General features: G+C 48.5%; 7 protein-coding genes across 7 annotated transcripts; 2 read left to right on the plus strand and 5 right to left on the minus strand.

Moving 5' to 3' along the window:
* On the minus strand, window positions 1-2,220 carry ASPWEDRAFT_54185 (catalase/peroxidase; the record flags this gene model as incomplete). The annotated part of the gene is made up of 1 exon (XM_040838024.1): window positions 1-2,220. One exon carries the CDS (start codon window positions 2,218-2,220, stop codon window positions 1-3), a length of 2,220 nt encoding a protein of 739 aa, XP_040684479.1.
* Window positions 2,221-3,312: 1,092 nt separating this feature from the next.
* ASPWEDRAFT_31512 (uncharacterized protein) lies at window positions 3,313-3,848 on the minus strand (the record flags this gene model as incomplete). Its single annotated transcript, XM_040833558.1, has 2 exons — window positions 3,313-3,418; window positions 3,472-3,848. The coding sequence occupies 2 exons, from the start codon at window positions 3,846-3,848 to the stop codon at window positions 3,313-3,315; spliced, it is 483 nt and encodes a 160-aa protein (XP_040684480.1).
* Window positions 3,849-3,952: 104 nt separating this feature from the next.
* On the minus strand, window positions 3,953-4,422 carry ASPWEDRAFT_672421 (uncharacterized protein). The gene has a single exon (XM_040838891.1). The coding sequence runs from the start codon at window positions 4,317-4,319 to the stop codon at window positions 4,056-4,058; it is 264 nt and encodes an 87-aa protein (XP_040684481.1). The 5' UTR covers window positions 4,320-4,422; the 3' UTR covers window positions 3,953-4,055.
* Window positions 4,423-4,485: 63 nt separating this feature from the next.
* On the minus strand, window positions 4,486-4,817 carry ASPWEDRAFT_44791 (uncharacterized protein). The gene has a single exon (XM_040836348.1). It carries the CDS (start codon window positions 4,771-4,773, stop codon window positions 4,525-4,527), a length of 249 nt encoding a protein of 82 aa, XP_040684482.1. The 5' UTR covers window positions 4,774-4,817; the 3' UTR covers window positions 4,486-4,524.
* A 1,045-nt stretch (window positions 4,818-5,862) lies between these two features.
* ASPWEDRAFT_175911 (uncharacterized protein) lies at window positions 5,863-6,094 on the plus strand (the record flags this gene model as incomplete). The annotated part of the gene is made up of 2 exons (XM_040831430.1): window positions 5,863-6,030; window positions 6,083-6,094. 2 exons carry the CDS (start codon window positions 5,863-5,865, stop codon window positions 6,092-6,094), a joined length of 180 nt encoding a protein of 59 aa, XP_040684483.1.
* Window positions 6,095-6,475: 381 nt separating this feature from the next.
* Window positions 6,476-8,639, minus strand: ASPWEDRAFT_140622 (uncharacterized protein). The gene is made up of 4 exons (XM_040829405.1): window positions 8,398-8,639; window positions 7,831-8,352; window positions 7,721-7,780; window positions 6,476-7,664 (listed from the first exon to the last, which is right to left on the minus strand). The coding sequence occupies exons 1-4, from the start codon at window positions 8,604-8,606 to the stop codon at window positions 6,521-6,523; spliced, it is 1,935 nt and encodes a 644-aa protein (XP_040684484.1). The 5' UTR covers window positions 8,607-8,639; the 3' UTR covers window positions 6,476-6,520.
* A 1,047-nt stretch (window positions 8,640-9,686) lies between these two features.
* ASPWEDRAFT_71875 (uncharacterized protein) lies at window positions 9,687-15,533 on the plus strand (the record flags this gene model as incomplete). Its single annotated transcript, XM_040839205.1, has 11 exons — window positions 9,687-9,955; window positions 10,012-10,098; window positions 10,162-10,466; window positions 10,515-13,027; window positions 13,075-13,446; window positions 13,502-14,240; window positions 14,287-14,640; window positions 14,694-14,801; window positions 14,854-14,957; window positions 15,010-15,385; window positions 15,445-15,533. The coding sequence occupies 11 exons, from the start codon at window positions 9,687-9,689 to the stop codon at window positions 15,531-15,533; spliced, it is 5,316 nt and encodes a 1,771-aa protein (XP_040684485.1).
* Between the last annotated feature and the right edge of the window lie 212 nt (window positions 15,534-15,745).

Raw genomic sequence — 15,745 nt, forward strand, 5'->3', positions numbered from 1 at the left:
TCAAAAATGACAAGCAGCCAAATCAAATCGGTCCAAATTCATGACCTTATCCCATGCAGCCACAAAGTCCTTCACAAACTTCTCCTCCCCATCGTCACTGCCATAGACCTCTGCGATCGCGCGCAGTTCAGAATGAGACCCGAAGACGAGATCAACCCGTGTGGCAGTCCACCTGCTTTCTCCAGTCTCACGGTCCGTCCCCTCATACAGATCCAGATTGCCATCCTGGGCCTTCCACTGCGTACCCATATCGAGCAGATTCACGAAGAAGTCGTTTGTAAGGCGGCCAGGGCGAGAGGTGAACACTCCATATTTCGATCCGTCGTAGTTACTGTTCAGTGCGCGAAGGCCACCGACGAGGACAGTCATCTCGGGGGCAGTCAATGTGAGCAGATGCGCCCTGTCGACGAGGTATTGTTCGGTGCGGACCCGGGGGTTGGACCGGCCGTAGTTGCGGAATCCGTCTGCGATGGGTTCCAGATATCCGAACGATTCGACGTCGGTTTGCTCTTGGGAGGCGTCCATGCGGCCGGGTGTGAAGGGAACGGTGATGGTGTGGCCGGCTTCTTGTGCGGCTTGCTCGATGGCTGCGCAGCCAGCTAGGACGATGAGGTCTGCGAGAGAGACCTTCTTGTCGGTGGAGGAGTTGTTGAATTCCTTTTGAATGGATTCAAGAGCAGCGAGGGTCTTCTCGAGCCAGGGCTGCTGGTTGACTGCCCACTCACGCTGTGGTGACAGACGGATGCGTGCGCCGTTAGCACCACCGCGCTTGTCGCTGCCTCGGAAGGTCGATGCGGAGGCCCACGCGGTGCGAATGAAGTCAGACAAGTCAAGGCCAGTGGCCAGGATGGTGCGCTTGAGGCTCGCAATATCCTCCTGATCAACGAGTTTGTGGTCAACAGGGGGGATGGGATCCTGCCAGAGCAGCTCTTCTTTAGGGACCTCGGGGCCCAGATAGCGCGCTCGGGGGCCCATGTCGCGATGGGTGAGCTTGAACCAAGCGCGGGAGAAAGCGTCTGCAAATTGATCTGGGTTCTCCAAGAAGCGTCGTGAAATCTTCTCATAGGTCGGGTCGAAGCGCAGCGATAGATCGGTGGTCAGCATCTTCGGGCGATGGGTTTTGGTGACATCGTGGGCATCTGGGATGATCGCCTCGGCATTCTTGGCCTCCCATTGATTGGCGCCAGCAGGGCTCTTGGTCAATTCCCATTCAAACTTGAACAGATACTCGAGGAAGTCGTGGTTCCAGCGGGTGGGTGTCTTGGTCCAGGTCACCTCGATGCCAGAGGTGATGCTGTCAGCACCTCTGCCGGTGCCAAAGCGACTTCTCCAGCCGAGTCCTTGTTCTGACAGGTCGGCCGCATGAGGCTCGCGGTCGACATTGTCGGCTGGCCCGGCACCATGTGTCTTGCCGAAAGAGTGCCCTCCAGCAATGAGCGCGACGGTTTCCTCGTCGTTCATTCCCATGCGACCAAAGGTGACTCGAATGTCTCGCGCCGCCGCAATGGGATCAGGGTTGCCATCCGGACCTTCGGGGTTCACATAGATCAAGCCCATGTGCGTGGCCGCCAACGGCTTCTGAAGCTCACGGGTGTTAATATCACGGTCAGCATAGCGCTCATCATTGCCCGATGGAAACCAAGTCGTCTCCGCACCCCAGAAGACAGACTCATCCGATTCCCAGGTATCAACGCGACCACCGCCAAAGCCAAAGGTCTTGAAGCCCATGGTTTCCAAGGCAACATTTCCCGCCAGGATCATCAAGTCGCCCCAAGAAAGCTTGGATCCATACTTCTTCTTGATGGGCCATAGGAGCCGACGGGCCTTGTCCAGACTGGCGTTGTCTGGCCAGCTGTTCAGCGGGGCAAATCGTTGCTGTCCCAGTCCTCCTCCTCCACGACCGTCAAAGACACGGTAGGTACCAGCGCTGTGCCAGGCCATACGGATGAACAGGCCGCCGTAATGGCCGAAATCAGCCGGCCACCAAGGCTGCGAGTCTGTCATCAGAGTCGCGAGGTCTTTCTTGACTGCATCGTAGTCGAGGCTCTTGAATGCAGACGCATAGTCGAACTCGGGATCCAGAGGGTTCGATGATGCCGAATGCTGGCGAAGGATGCTGAGCTTGAGTTGTTCCGGCCACCAGTCCTCGTTGCGAGTGCCTCCGCCAGCGAAATTGCCCGTTGACCTTTGCTGCCGGAATGGGCACTGTGATTCCGCCATAGTTTGAAGGATAGATTGATGTGATTCCAGTTATTATCTTATCATATAATGATGATGATAATGATGATGATGATGGTGATGATAAGGAAATTCTATCTTTGACGCGGCATTCATCATGCTTTTATGGATTTCTTGTGATGGCTGGCCCTCGGACCATTGGTAATGCCACTACATGCCATCAAGAACTGGACTCACGTGTTACTAACCCAGAGCAGTGATTGGCTTTGTAACACTACTTTGGCTTTCTACACTGGCTTTCTAGACCTTGAAGAGATGATAATGATGATCAATTGAATACGAATATGGGTCCCGTGCCGATCCATTTTGGGAAAGCGGGGTCGGTTCCCCACTTTTGGCTTGATAATCCGAAACTGAGTGACTAAGAGTGGCGAGAGACGTACGGCTAGTCCTGAGTATCTTAATAAGTAATGGTCCGGTACTTCTGAGTATTTCTACTAATAACCAGTAGCTAGAAGCTGTCCCAAAGTTTCATGACTAATTATAAGACTTGTAGCTATCTAAACAAGGTATCAGGTGTTTGACGTACATGTATACCTGGGGCTATAAAAATGAAGTAAGAAGTTCAGAAAAGCCTACAGGCATCATGTCCACATCTCTCGCATCGAAGGAGTTCCATGCAGATTGACAAAGCGGGGTAAACAGCGGGGTTGGCACTCAATTTAGCCGGGCCGAGGCCTTTGTGGCAGGTTTGTATAGACAATATCAAAGTGAAGATTCCATTGGTTATGGATTAACGTCTTTAGTCCTTTTGTCATTATTTACCTAAACCCTTGATGCGATGTAACATAATTGACCCTTTCGTCTAATAGATGGAGAGCTTGTAGGGGTCTGTCCTCATATGACCACCCTGGAATATTACATTTGAAGCGTCGTAGCAATAAAGGGTGTGCGGTTAAGATTCTAATTCCTCGAATACGAGTCCTGTATAATTCAACTAAACTGGGCAATACTAATCCCTTCTTTCATTTGCTGGGTATGATACTTTTATTATACCCGTTGAAGAGATTACAAGAGTACGGTTAAAGTTCCGGGTAGATCTTGTAATATCTTCAATCTTCGTTCAAACTTCCCTTAGTCATTGTTGCCACTATTCGAAACCCTCTCTAAGTTATCATCCACTGGATAACGAAGCTGATTCCAATCCCTCGGTGAAGGGCGCTTCGTAGAGCTCTGATACCTGCAAGATACTGAATATAACTCAATAATTTGTAGAATTTTCATTGATCCTACCTTGTGTGGCGTGTTATCCCCTCAAAACAATAGCTCGAGCCATTTTGGACGGAAGAAACGACATCTCCATCCTGAATACCCTTATCCCCAATACCCAATATCGACACCTCTGGTCCATCAAGGATAAAAATTACCTTGCCAGCAAGATTCCACAAGGTAGCTATAAATCCATGATCAACTGCTTGTTTTCTGATCTTGTGTTTCGTTTCTGATGCCAACTCTTCCAACCATTGATGAAAGGTTTCCATTATCTGCTTTGGAGAAAAACTCGCAAAAGATTTTTCTTCATCAGAACAGGTAGCCAGAAATCGTTCCCATAAGCTGCTATGATCATAAACGCAGCTCCAGGTTTCATCCTCGACTGAATTTATGGCCATGTCGTATTGTTTCTCAAGTGTCGTCCGTGAAGCGAGATACAACACGGCAATTAGCCTAGAGGAGTAGTTTCGAGAGGTCACTCGTCACCTTAGGACGGTATCTCAAGTGATCTGACATTCCCTCCACCTGCCATGGTATATCCTGATGATTCATATCATTTCTCCGCCGTTCTGCGGTTAAGTCTGGTAGTATTTCTGGTGCAATCTTCACGGAATAGGGATAGCTCCAAAAACCTTGGACACATAGACCCTTTGGATATATAATAGACTGCTGCTTCGTGGAAGACCCTGTCTGTCGAGTTGAAGGCCCTCACACATACATAGCGACAACTTCTCAGGCAGGTAGTATTCCTGGAACGTCCACATTCGCGACCAATATGGCGCGTACGCAACATCATCATATCCCAATTCAGCGTAAGCCAGAGCTATTTTCAGCAAGCCAGCCAGGCGAGTTAATATCCGCCAGCACATCGAGTCAAATGTGTATGTTTCTTCGACGTAATGCTTATACCATCCGATAAAAAAAATGATTCTAAAATTAGATCATCCGAGCCATGCGATAACTCAACTCGCGCTGGAATATATCCGACGCATAATGGGGACTTGGTATGATTTCTCTGCTATGTCCTCCTGGTCGATGCAGAGAGTCAATCCACATCACGCGGGGTTTCTACTTTTACCAGAGATGAAGCAGCGCTATCCTGATATTGTTAGTGATAGTAACGGCAGAGTTGTCGACATAAATCTGCTTTTCGTCTTGATCATCATCCCAAACATAGAAGAGTTCCTCGAATGGGGGGACGGTAGCTAGAGGTACAACTTGAAGATGGCATTTCGCGGGGCTGCTTTGGAGTATGCTGGGAAGAATTGTCACAAGCTTAATGCCCTGATTCTCAGGAGGTAAGGGTTGGAAACGGGTTTCCATTGTTGATGGGGGTTGAATGTGGCAGGGTGACGTGTTGACATGGCTGTGCTAATCACTACATCAACAAATCACAGATGTTACACATGGGCTGCATAGAATGTCCTTAGGTAATCTGCATAATATCTGACTACGGCTACAGGCTACCATGTACTGACAACTACGAATAAGCAAAACTGTCATCTTACCATAATCTCTACGTCATAAATTAGAATGCCAGAAGAATATCAGAAATATGAATATCAAAAGGCTAAAAATAACATTGCCTAGGTATGGCGGTAGTCGCCCAGCTCTGCATCCTTTGTGGGCACTTCACTTCCCTATTCAGTCGGCATTCAGTAAAAACCACACTGCCGTTCACCTGCTTGACCCAGCCCTGCTAAAAATAAATTCTGCAATATTATCGAAAATCTAAGAAAATATCTATCCCAGGACTTATATGATATCACAAGAGGGGCAATGCTCAAGTCACAGCCATTGAAGTAGATATGGGGGCCGTACTCGGGGGGCTTAGCTTAACAACAAGCCACTACATGATAATCTCCACACCCCTCTTATACATACAGGACTAAAAGGATTGGTCATCTGTAAACCAAGAAGTGGGGAAGTTCAATCCTTTTATGGCTTGCATGGGATAAGGCCGGAATGCGGGGGATCGACAATCCAATCTAATTTCTGGAAATGCGTTGATCTGAGTAAGATGGTCAGATTTGGGGCTTTAATCCTGAATCTACAACATTTGGCAACATTTATTGACTTTAAACATGAGAAATATCTAGGTGTGTTGTGGAAGGCGATGTACTTGGTTTTTTCTGGCGCAGGAGGCTATGTGCAGGATAGAAAGGTATCCACGTAGGTAAACAGTCAGCTGTACAGGAACCTGCATTTCAGGCCACCAGGTGTGGGAGAGACACTCTGAAGTCTTGGTCAGATTCTATTCTATATAGACAGTCTTGAGGTATAAAAAGCCCATGGAGTAATCAAGTATTGCTGCATCATTCAGCACCATCAAAACTCGAATTCAAATCAACAAACCTCCAAGTATAAACGCATCCTCATACCTCAAAAAACAAACCAAAAATATCAGTCATCATGAAGCTCTCTATCATCTTCGCCGCTCTGGTTTCAGTCGTTGCCGCTGGCGAGCTCACCCCCAAAGCATGCATTGCCAAAGACGGAGTCTGCTGGACTGGTGCAGGCGGCTCAAAGGGTGCCTGCTGCCCAGGCCTGAAGTGCACTGAGGTCATCACGGACTTGAAGGTAAGCTCTAGTGTGTTGAGTATGATTTATATAGATACTAACTTTATAACAGCACTGCAAATAAGAAGGTCATGGAGAGTAGAAAGAAATGGGTTAATGGCTTATGACTATGTTTTGCTTTAAGTGCTTATACCAACCTGTATGATGTCAATAATAATAAAGTTCTTGATGTTACTTTGGAAAGCCCTTGCCTTGCATAAATCACTTACATAGACCATATAGATTTAGCGTGTCACACGAGTCGAGTCCAACTTCCAACTTTCTCTGGCTTGAAAGTTCGGCGGGATCTAGCCTGGACCTGAAAGAAATATATACAGCAGAAGACTGCAACATGAGAACAATTTGCGCCCAATTTCTTTCTATACTGTTTCTACTTGACAAGTCCTTATAATCTTGATTTTGCATAATATCAAGAGCAGAACAACAGCAAAGTAGATAACATTTTTTCTGATCTACCCATGACATACCCGACACCCATGCTGTCATGCCATTACTTTCCAACACACAGATAGAAGTCATACTTAAGACTTTCACAATTCTGTCCAACAGCTGGGTTCCAGTTAAGCAGGTCATTCAATGAGACATTATAATCATCTGCAATCTGCTGACAGTACTCGCCCTGCTTCACCATGTGGAATGTCTTACACCCCTGTACCATGCCCGATTGTGTGGGACTTGGCGTAGCACCAGTAGTATTAGTGGTGGTAGATGCAGTGCTGGTCGTTCTAGAAGTCGTTGACGCAGAAGTAGAACCGGAGGCCTTATATGATCTACCCACACAAACATAGAAATCATATTTGAGCGTCCTGCAATCGTCTCCAATAGCTGGGTTCCATGATATAAGATCTCCACTTGAGATTCCGGCGTCGTTTGCAATTGTCTCGCACGATTCGTCCTGTTTCACTTTGTGGAATTTGTTACAATGGTCTGCCATGCCTGTCTGGGTTGGTGTAGGAGTTACAACGTTGGTAGGGGATGGCGTCGTCGTGGATTGGGGTTTGCCAACGCAGACGTAATAGTCGTACTGAAGTGTTCGACAATCACTTCCTATGGCAGGATTCCAGGAGATAAGGTCGGCCAACGAGACTCCATTATCGTCAGCTATGTCTTGACATGGTTCTCCTTCCTGCACTTTGTGGAATTTGGTACATCCGTGCGTCATGCCGGTTTGGATAGGAGATGGGGTGGTAATGACGGTACTGCTTGGTTTCAACGGTGTGGACGAAGCTGGTGTGGTACTAGGAACCGTTGGCGTGCAGCTGGGCGGAATAGCCGGCCTCGAGCTAGGAATGGGAGCCGTAGGCTCCGGATCACAATATGTAGAGTACAGGGTCTGGCAGTTCTGAGCCAGATCATCAGGAACCAGGATATCCTCGTCGTAGTCATTATCGGCGTAGTCGATCCAGCAATACTGGGTTCTCTCTGCCAACAGACTTGCGAGGGTCGAGTTCATGGTGAGGGTTTGCAGGGGCTGTGTGTAGTCTGTATTGATAGTAGGCGAGTACCATGAAGTTGTGATGTTGGACATCATGGTTGTTTCTCCTGGAATCCAAGAGCTAACAATAGAGGATGCAAGGCCTCTTGATGAGGAGGTTCTATTCTTTGGTAGAGTAAATTCACCTCCTCCTGGGGGGCTGAAGTGGCCTGTTAGAACGTGATATATATATCAAGTCGATCGCGAAGGACTTACGAAACACAGATAGATCTTCCGACCATTGAATCGAGATTATCGCAGTTTTGATGTATCGTTCTGCCTCTGTTTAGAAAGAATCATGATGGATAAAGGATAGTATCACTTACGGATTCCAGCCAATTAGCTGTACCAGTCCAAAGGACTGTCCTCTGATAATGTCCTGACAGGTCTCATTCGACTGTACAGTGTACACAGTACAGGTATCCTTGATGCATAATTCAGTTCCCGGTGACAGAGACGAGCAGGCATAGTCTAGGTGGTTGGCCTCAATCAGCCGATCGGTGCTAATCGAGTGAGTCTTGGATATAGAATGACACGTATCGTTGCCTTGGGAGACGTAAGTCTGTCCAGCACAGGTGGGTGTCGAAGTGGCAGATGCTGATCCAGTAGGTGTACCTGATACCGGCGTTCCAGTAGGCAAAGGTGTGTAATTATAGGGATAGCTGGAAGCTGGAACACCGCACGATGACTGAAGCGATGAATAGGCCTTCGGTGGGAGTTTTCTTCGACCATAATCGGAGCTCACCATGACGGCTCCGTATTTCATCGTGCAGTCTGAACAGGCTGTCCTGTTGCGGCCATAGAGCTCTTTCAGACAGAAGTCCGATCTGTTCATAGTACACGTACATCTTAGCTTTCATTCTGGCAGAATACATCATCACTCAAATACTCACGAATCCTGAATACAAGTCAGGCTGTATGCCCACATGAGACCATCAGCAAACATCGCAGGCGATGTCTTCGTAGTATCATTCTGATATAACTCATACTGCTTTGTTCCGCAGCCAGAGTTGATTTTCTTCTGGAATGTCTGGATAGAATCATGGCATTCCTGGGTACAATACTCCCTAGCTGCATCTTGCTCTAGAGCAGATTGTCTCATGGCATCTTGCGTAGTAACCAAATCCCCCGAGCAAAGGATGTTATAGGTTAATGCGTCCTTGCACGCTGAAGGCACAGCAGTGGAAGTGATATCTGTGCTGTTCCATACCTGAATGGCAGCTGCGCCCTGTCCGAGGGACACGGCGAGCAGGAAAATATCTGCCCACTTTGCCAGCACCATGATGTCGGTTGACTGAAGTTCCTACTGACCTCCTCTCTGACCTGGGAACTAGATTGAAGTAAAGAAAAACTCCCAGACTCGTATAACCATCGTAGCCCCCAAATTGCACTTATCCAGCCGGTAAATGACCGGACCAATCGGCTCGAAACGCAACTGATAACACCCATAAATCAGTCCACACCTCGTGTTTGTCGCTCAAATCCGACAATATATTCTCCATCCCAATCTAACAACAGGGCCCATGATCCACCGCGCTAATGCAGGGGACAATCACATCGGATTTCTCAGCAAAGACAACGTGTGGGGCTGTTGACCCTCATGTTTCAGTCCTGAAAGCATCTATCAGCGTATCGGATCAACGCTGCTGTTAGCTTAATTATATGGCTCCACAGTTCACACTGCATTATGGTTGCAGTTCGACTGTTTTCCCAATTTGAGGAAAAAGTGGGGATTTGGGGGCCATAACTTAAAAAGTCTTGGAAAAACTCGCGGCTTAAATTTGCTTGATTTCTATATTAATGACGATCAGAGTTTTCTATGCGATGGAGCCGGTGGACATGCCAAGATATGCTAAGTGTCAGGGCCTTGATAGCGAGTTGCATAGTACGTTGTCATTGATAGGATGTCAGGGACGCTGGCGGTGTTCAGCTGAATCGGTGTAGAGCTTACAATAATGGCATTATGCGAGAATAATTAGGACTGGTAATTTCCAAATTAGAGGTTTTTGAGATAAAGCTCTGTGATTCCATGTCAATTTTTCCCTCAGGTTGAGTTGTGCGATACATTCTTTTTTCCAACCTATTCACTTTCGTTTTTGAGATCAAGATATCTTAACACTCCTTTCATTTTCTATTGTACCAGCCACTCATTCTACAATTATGCTTGTCTAACGCGACGACAATGAAACTACTACATACCCTTGGAGCAGCGGCCATCGGCGCCGTCTGGCTTCAAGCCGCATTCACCATCGCCCAAGGGCTGGGAGAGCCTGGAGGAACATGTTCAGATTCAATCCCCTGTTACCAAGGCTGCTGCAGTAAAGAGGGTTCCTGCGGATTCACCCCGGACCACTGCGGAGATGGTTGTAAGAGCAATTGCAATGCCACTGCGGAGTGTGGGCAATATGCTGCACCCGAGAATTTCGACTGTCCGATTAATGTCTGCTGCAGGTGAGATTTCTTGGTCATGTGGTGACGGGGGCTTGAGTGTTTGCTGATTGGTACAGTGGTTTTGGATACTGCGGTATCACATCTGGATTCTGCGGTGATGGCTGTGAGCCTAATTCTAATGGAGGCGGATGCGGTGATCCTGAGTGAGTTCCTCCTATGATGCGTGTCGATTATCGTCCATTGACTGGTGTGTTTCAATCGAGTAGTCGCCCCTCATGCTCAGTCGACACAGATGCAATGTCCTTCGAACGACGAATCGGATACTATGTCCTGGACAACGTGGACGACGGCTGCAATGTCCTCGAACCAGAGTCTCTCATTGTTGAGCCTCTTAGTCACATCAATCTGGCGTTTGTGAACTTTGACGATGGCTATGAACTCGTCGATGACTATGGAGATATCGTAAATCGTGTCTCGTTTCTCAAGTTCAACAATCCAGGTCTCCGGGTTAACATCGTCGTTGGAGGTTGGGTATTTAGTGATCTTCCCACGCAGCCTTTGTGGACAGCGAGTAAGTGCTCAAAAATAACGTTGCATATAGTGATACTAACAGACACAGTGACCCGCTCATATGAAAACCGCCAGATATTCATCACATCCGTCGTCAGGTATCTGTCCAACTATCACCTGGACGGAATCGACTTGGATTGGGAGTATCCATCGGCCTCTGACCGTGGAGGCGATCCTGACGATGCAGCCAACTTTGTGACTCTGCTGGCAGAGCTGCGTGAGGCTTTCGACAACATCAATCCCGGCTGGGAAATCTCCGCCACAGTCCCTACCAGCTACTGGTATCTCCGTGGATTTGACGTCGAGGGTATGAACAAGTATCTTAGCTATTTCAATCTCATGAGCTATGACCTTCATGGCATGTGGGATAAGAATAGTGACTATACCGGTCCGTATCTAGAGGGCCATACGGATATCACGCAGATCGAACAGGGGCTGGATTTACTCTGGCGAAATGACATCGATGCTTCCAAGGTTGTCTTTGGGTTTGCGTTTTATGGTCGCTCCTTCACCATGAAAGATCCCAGTTGTCATCAACCAAACGGAAAGTGTGAATTCAGTGGTGGTGGCAAGCCGGGCTCATGCACGCATACAACCGGGATCTTATCCTATGCTGAGATCAGTTCCAGAAACAGTTCTCTCGATGTCAACACGTACTACGACAAGGAGACCACGGTGAAATATAACGTGTATCAAGGGACGCAGTGGATCTCGTACGACGATCAGCAGTCTTTCCAAGACAAGAAGGAGTTTGCGTCAAAACGATGCCTCGGTGGCTGGATGGTCTGGGCCATCAACCAGGACAATGGCGAGTTCGATGCGCTCTCTGGACTGGTTGGGGAGGATCTCTCCTCGATGCAGTTAGAGGGTGGAGACGGTGGTGAAGGGAAGCAGGTCCTCGCCGATACCTTTGCAGCCTACACCGGCCAGAAATGCTTCGTGACTGATCGCTGCACGGATGGATCCAAAGGGGAGAAGAACCCAGACCAGGTGTGTCCGTCTGGATACCTCTCAGTGGACACTGCACACAACCCCCTCCAGGCAGGTTTCAAAGAACGACACGGTGACTGTGATGAAGGGTGGTATCGATACATCTGCTGCCCGAAGGACGCGATGCCCAAGAACTGCGAGTGGAATGGTGCCCCTGAACGCAGTGAATTCGGATGTGATGGAGCATGCGGAAACGACCAGTTCAAGCTGAACCAGGATACCGCACTCGATGCAAAGGGGGAAGGACAGTGCTATATCGGAGCCCGTTGGCTGTGCTGCGATTCAACCGCCATGTTCTCGGACTGTCACTGGAACGGCTGCGATGGGCCTCTTAATCCAGGAGAACCAGGCAAATGTCCAGATGATTATGATCCACTGACCTATCGATTTGACCAGCCAGATGGTGAGCCGTATTGTTCTGATTTGTACAATTCAGACCTACATGACCGCTTCAAAAGCGAACTGTGCTGTCCATCCGACCACAGCTTTAGCAATTGTGCGTGGGCCAATGTTGCCGGACTGAATGATGATCCCAGCCAAGGGCTGGAGCTGAGTTGCGTTCCTCACTCCTGTCCATCTGGAAAGGTCAAGGTGGCCGGTGCTCTTGATCCGCCAGCCCAGCTGTCCAGTCAGGCAATCACGAAGGAACAGTGTGCGTCGCTTGTTGACTCGTATCACGAGCAGGAGTGGTCGTTCTGTTGTGATCCGCCAACAAAATATAACAAGAACTGGCCGGTTGATCCGAAATATCTATGGGATAAATACTACGACAATGCCAAGACGTCGGATGTCGTGTGGAAGTATAGTGACGATTACTCCAACAATGATGCGGATCACGACCATTCGGAAGACGAGGATGGCAGTGATGCATATGGGTTCGTGATGCTAGATGGTCCCGAGGGTTCGATTGATAACAGCTTTTCGAATTCCCACACGGTAGTCCGCCGTTCTCCACATATCCCAAACACGAAACGATCTCTCTTGACCACCAACCAAACCCATATGGACGGGGTGTTTGATCATGCAGAGGAGACAATTCATATCTACTGCAACTATCCTGCCAATTCTCGGGAGTGTCAGCGTATCTTCATCGACGGTGCGGAGGATACCATCATTCGACTGCCAGATCACGTTGGTGAGGGCCCATTCGCTCGAGTGGTATCGTTGAAACGGGCAGATGAGGATTTCGATCTGCCAGATCACCACTTGCATCATCGTTCAACTGAACAGATCGACAACCACGTCTATGAAATGAAGATCGACTACAACTTCCACGCGATCAAACTCAAGCGTGACGACGAGCCAGTCAACATTCGGGTAGACTACACCAACCTCCTCGGCTACTGGGATGAGATGACTGATTCACCAGCCAGTCGCATGAAGCGAGGAATGGGCGAGAAGGGTCTTACCAAGTCTGAGTGGCGATCTCGCGTACAGCGTGCTACCAAGCGAGACAGCAACATTCGGAAGCGTGAGGAACAGAGAGTTCATGTTAGGACGCCGATGGAGCTCTCTGAGTCGCGTCATCACAAGCGCTGGTGGGGTGCCTTTACTGGGTGGTTGGAAAGATTGGTATTTTCCCTCCCATCTTGCCTCCGTATATCTGACTAACAAGACAGACGACCGTCACAAAATCCAGCGTCGGAGTAATCGAGCTAGGTCTGAGCAAAACCATCAACCTCTTCAATGCTCAATGGGGCTGTGCCGGATCAACGTACCGAGCCAACCTGCAGATGGACCTAGAAGCAGACCTAGCCATGGACGCGACATATGCCTACTATCTATCTGGAACTTTTATTCCGCCCAGTAAGCCAGAGGCTTTCGCTTATTTCGGGATGGAGCCTGAGGCATACCTTGGTCTTCACATTCAAGGAAATGCTCAGATGCAAACTACTACCGGCCGGAAGAAGATTGTTGACACGCTGACCTATCCTGGATTAGCTGTCAAGGGTATTGCGGCTGTTGGACCTACGTTGGATGTTTATGGCGAGGTAAGCATAACAGAGCAATATACATATATATATAGTTCCTTACTGACAATACTAGATCCGCGGCAAAATCACGCTGTACGGAGAAGTTCAAGCAGGAGCAATGCTCAGCTTCGGCAAGGCAGAAGTTTACTGGCCCCAAGATGACGACTCCAAAGACAAATACGAGACACTCCTCGGACTCAAGAGTGACACGCAGTCCCCAGCCCCCGGTAGCATCGAGCCTGTATTCCATGCAGGAGTCGGCGTGGATGCACAGTTGGATGTCATCGTAACCCCCGAAGCAAACGTTGGAATCAAAATCGGTGGTGGAAAGCTGACTGGCGGCACAACTCTCATGGATGCACAGTTGACTGGATATGTTGAGGGAGATCTTTCGTTCCAGGCACATGGTGACTATGATAGCACGGATGACGCCTTTCATTATCGGTTTGGGGCTTATCTGTTCTATAACCTCGGGTTCAAGGCTAAGGCCAAGGTGCTCAATTTTATTAATTGGGCACTGTCTGCACGAACCGCGTACTCCCCTCGCAGGACTGTGAAGCTGTACGACAAGCAAGGTACAATTCCGATGTCTGCGTCAGACGAGAAAAAGCGTGATGGGAAGATTGCCGAAGCCTCTGTGAATCACAGCCCAACAAATGTGACCAACCACACGTCTTTCCATACCAGCACTGATATGAAACTGTTCCATCGTTCGGATGAGATGGATATAGATGATCCCAACGACCCCGAATTCACCCAGAATCTCAAATGTCCCCCAGGAAGCAGTGATTTCCAGGTCCCAGAGCTGCGATGTAAGTCATCCACCATCCTCCCAGGCATCTCATTCTAACAACACAGTCAACTGCGGCTTTCTCTGGGGGTTCAAACTAGAAGGATCCGATCCATCACTAGTCGAGGAGTTGACAGGTCTTTGCCAACCGATCCTGCAGATTGCAAATCGCATCGAGGAGTTCACATTTACCAGCGACTCCAAACTAGTGGACGACAGACGCAAAACCCAATGTCCCGACAGCACATGCCTAGACCCCACCAAAGATCTGAACAAGGCATTGAACCGCAGGGGCCTTCAGCTGCAATGTGATGAATTCCCCTGGGCGTCCACTGAGCAGGGAGGTGATTGGCTGCCTAGTAATATGCGGAGTCAGACATGTGTGCCATCGTGGCAGAATAACTGGCATGGCCAATGTGTCAGTAAGTATTCCATCCTTATATCTGCATCTTGTGCCCTTTTGCTAACAACCTAGAAATGATGGGCGCTTTCCAATCGAACTGGAAAAAACTGGATCCAGACTCTGCCAACGATGATGAACGAAAAGACTACTGGGTTCCATGGGGAGGAAAAGGCAGTGGAGGTACATATGAGCCACACCGATAGGCATGAACAAGCTGACTTTGTTCTTACAGTATGGACGACCCGGGGTGATCATGGACCACAGGACTCCAAATACACACAGGACCTCAAGGAATACCCTGTCGAGCAACCACCTCCCGATGGTGTTCCTACCAGGGTTAGTTCTCAACCCGACCCAAGCCAAAGATCATGCTAACCCATAACCCCAGGATGACAATAAACTGTCCTGGAAGTTCAAACGTGACTACAAGGCAATCTTCATCCATGAAGACCCTAGCCAAATCACCGGCGACACATGGTGGGGAGCCACAAGCCACGCAATAAAAAAGCCCAAATCTGAAGGCCCAGCCGGCATGGATGCAATTCTTTGTGCTGTCAACCATTTCGCCCAAGACGACACATACAAATTACCCACCGGTACCAACGGGCCCTACAATGCGTATTGCCGGAGAGACTCGGACTCGGGAAAACCGACGAAAATCAATCCGACAGCTTGGAATGTCAATTATAATATGGCCACCTGCCTGGTGACATACGGCCAGAGCAACAGTAATAGCAACACCAAGAGAGAATGGCATGTTGAAAGTAAGTTCTATCAGGTTCTGGAAACAGAAAGAGACTTGGTTTCTAACTTGGTGATATAGGTATCGAAATGGTGGATGAAATTGCTGGGGATCTGGAGGAGGATTTCAGACGGACTGAAAGGCTTGCAACCAACAGGACGAGCCAATAGATTAGATATCAGAAATTAGAAGCATTTCGATCGGTTAAACGATAAGTTCGTTTTTTGAGATCCAATTTTTTACCTTTTTTGGACTGCCATGTGGGTCATGATAGTGGAAGCTGTAAAGTGGATCCATTTTTGGGGCGAACTCACATAAGAGTCACGTGATGGTGCTAGTATGTCTTGTGGTCTCCACATATATGTCCTTAATAACCCAGCCA

Source organism: Aspergillus wentii (assembly GCF_001890725.1).
Source record: "Aspergillus wentii DTO 134E9 unplaced genomic scaffold ASPWEscaffold_8, whole genome shotgun sequence".
Taxonomy (NCBI): domain Eukaryota; kingdom Fungi; phylum Ascomycota; class Eurotiomycetes; order Eurotiales; family Aspergillaceae; genus Aspergillus; species Aspergillus wentii.

Coding starts and splice junctions, on each gene's coding strand:
- ASPWEDRAFT_672421 (XM_040838891.1), bottom strand. CDS start 4,319: ATGTGCTGGCGGATATTAACTCGCCTGGCTGGCTTGCTGAAAATAGCT.
- ASPWEDRAFT_44791 (XM_040836348.1), bottom strand. CDS start 4,773: ATGGAAACCCGTTTCCAACCCTTACCTCCTGAGAATCAGGGCATTAAG.
- ASPWEDRAFT_140622 (XM_040829405.1), bottom strand. CDS start 8,606: ATGAGACAATCTGCTCTAGAGCAAGATGCAGCTAGGGAGTATTGTACC. Junction 8,353..8,397: donor CTGACTTGTATTCAGGATTC/GTGAGTATTTGA, acceptor ATGAAAGCTAAG/ATGTACGTGTACTATGAACA. Junction 7,665..7,720: donor GGAAGATCTATCTGTGTTTC/GTAAGTCCTTCG, acceptor AGGCCACTTCAG/CCCCCCAGGAGGAGGTGAAT.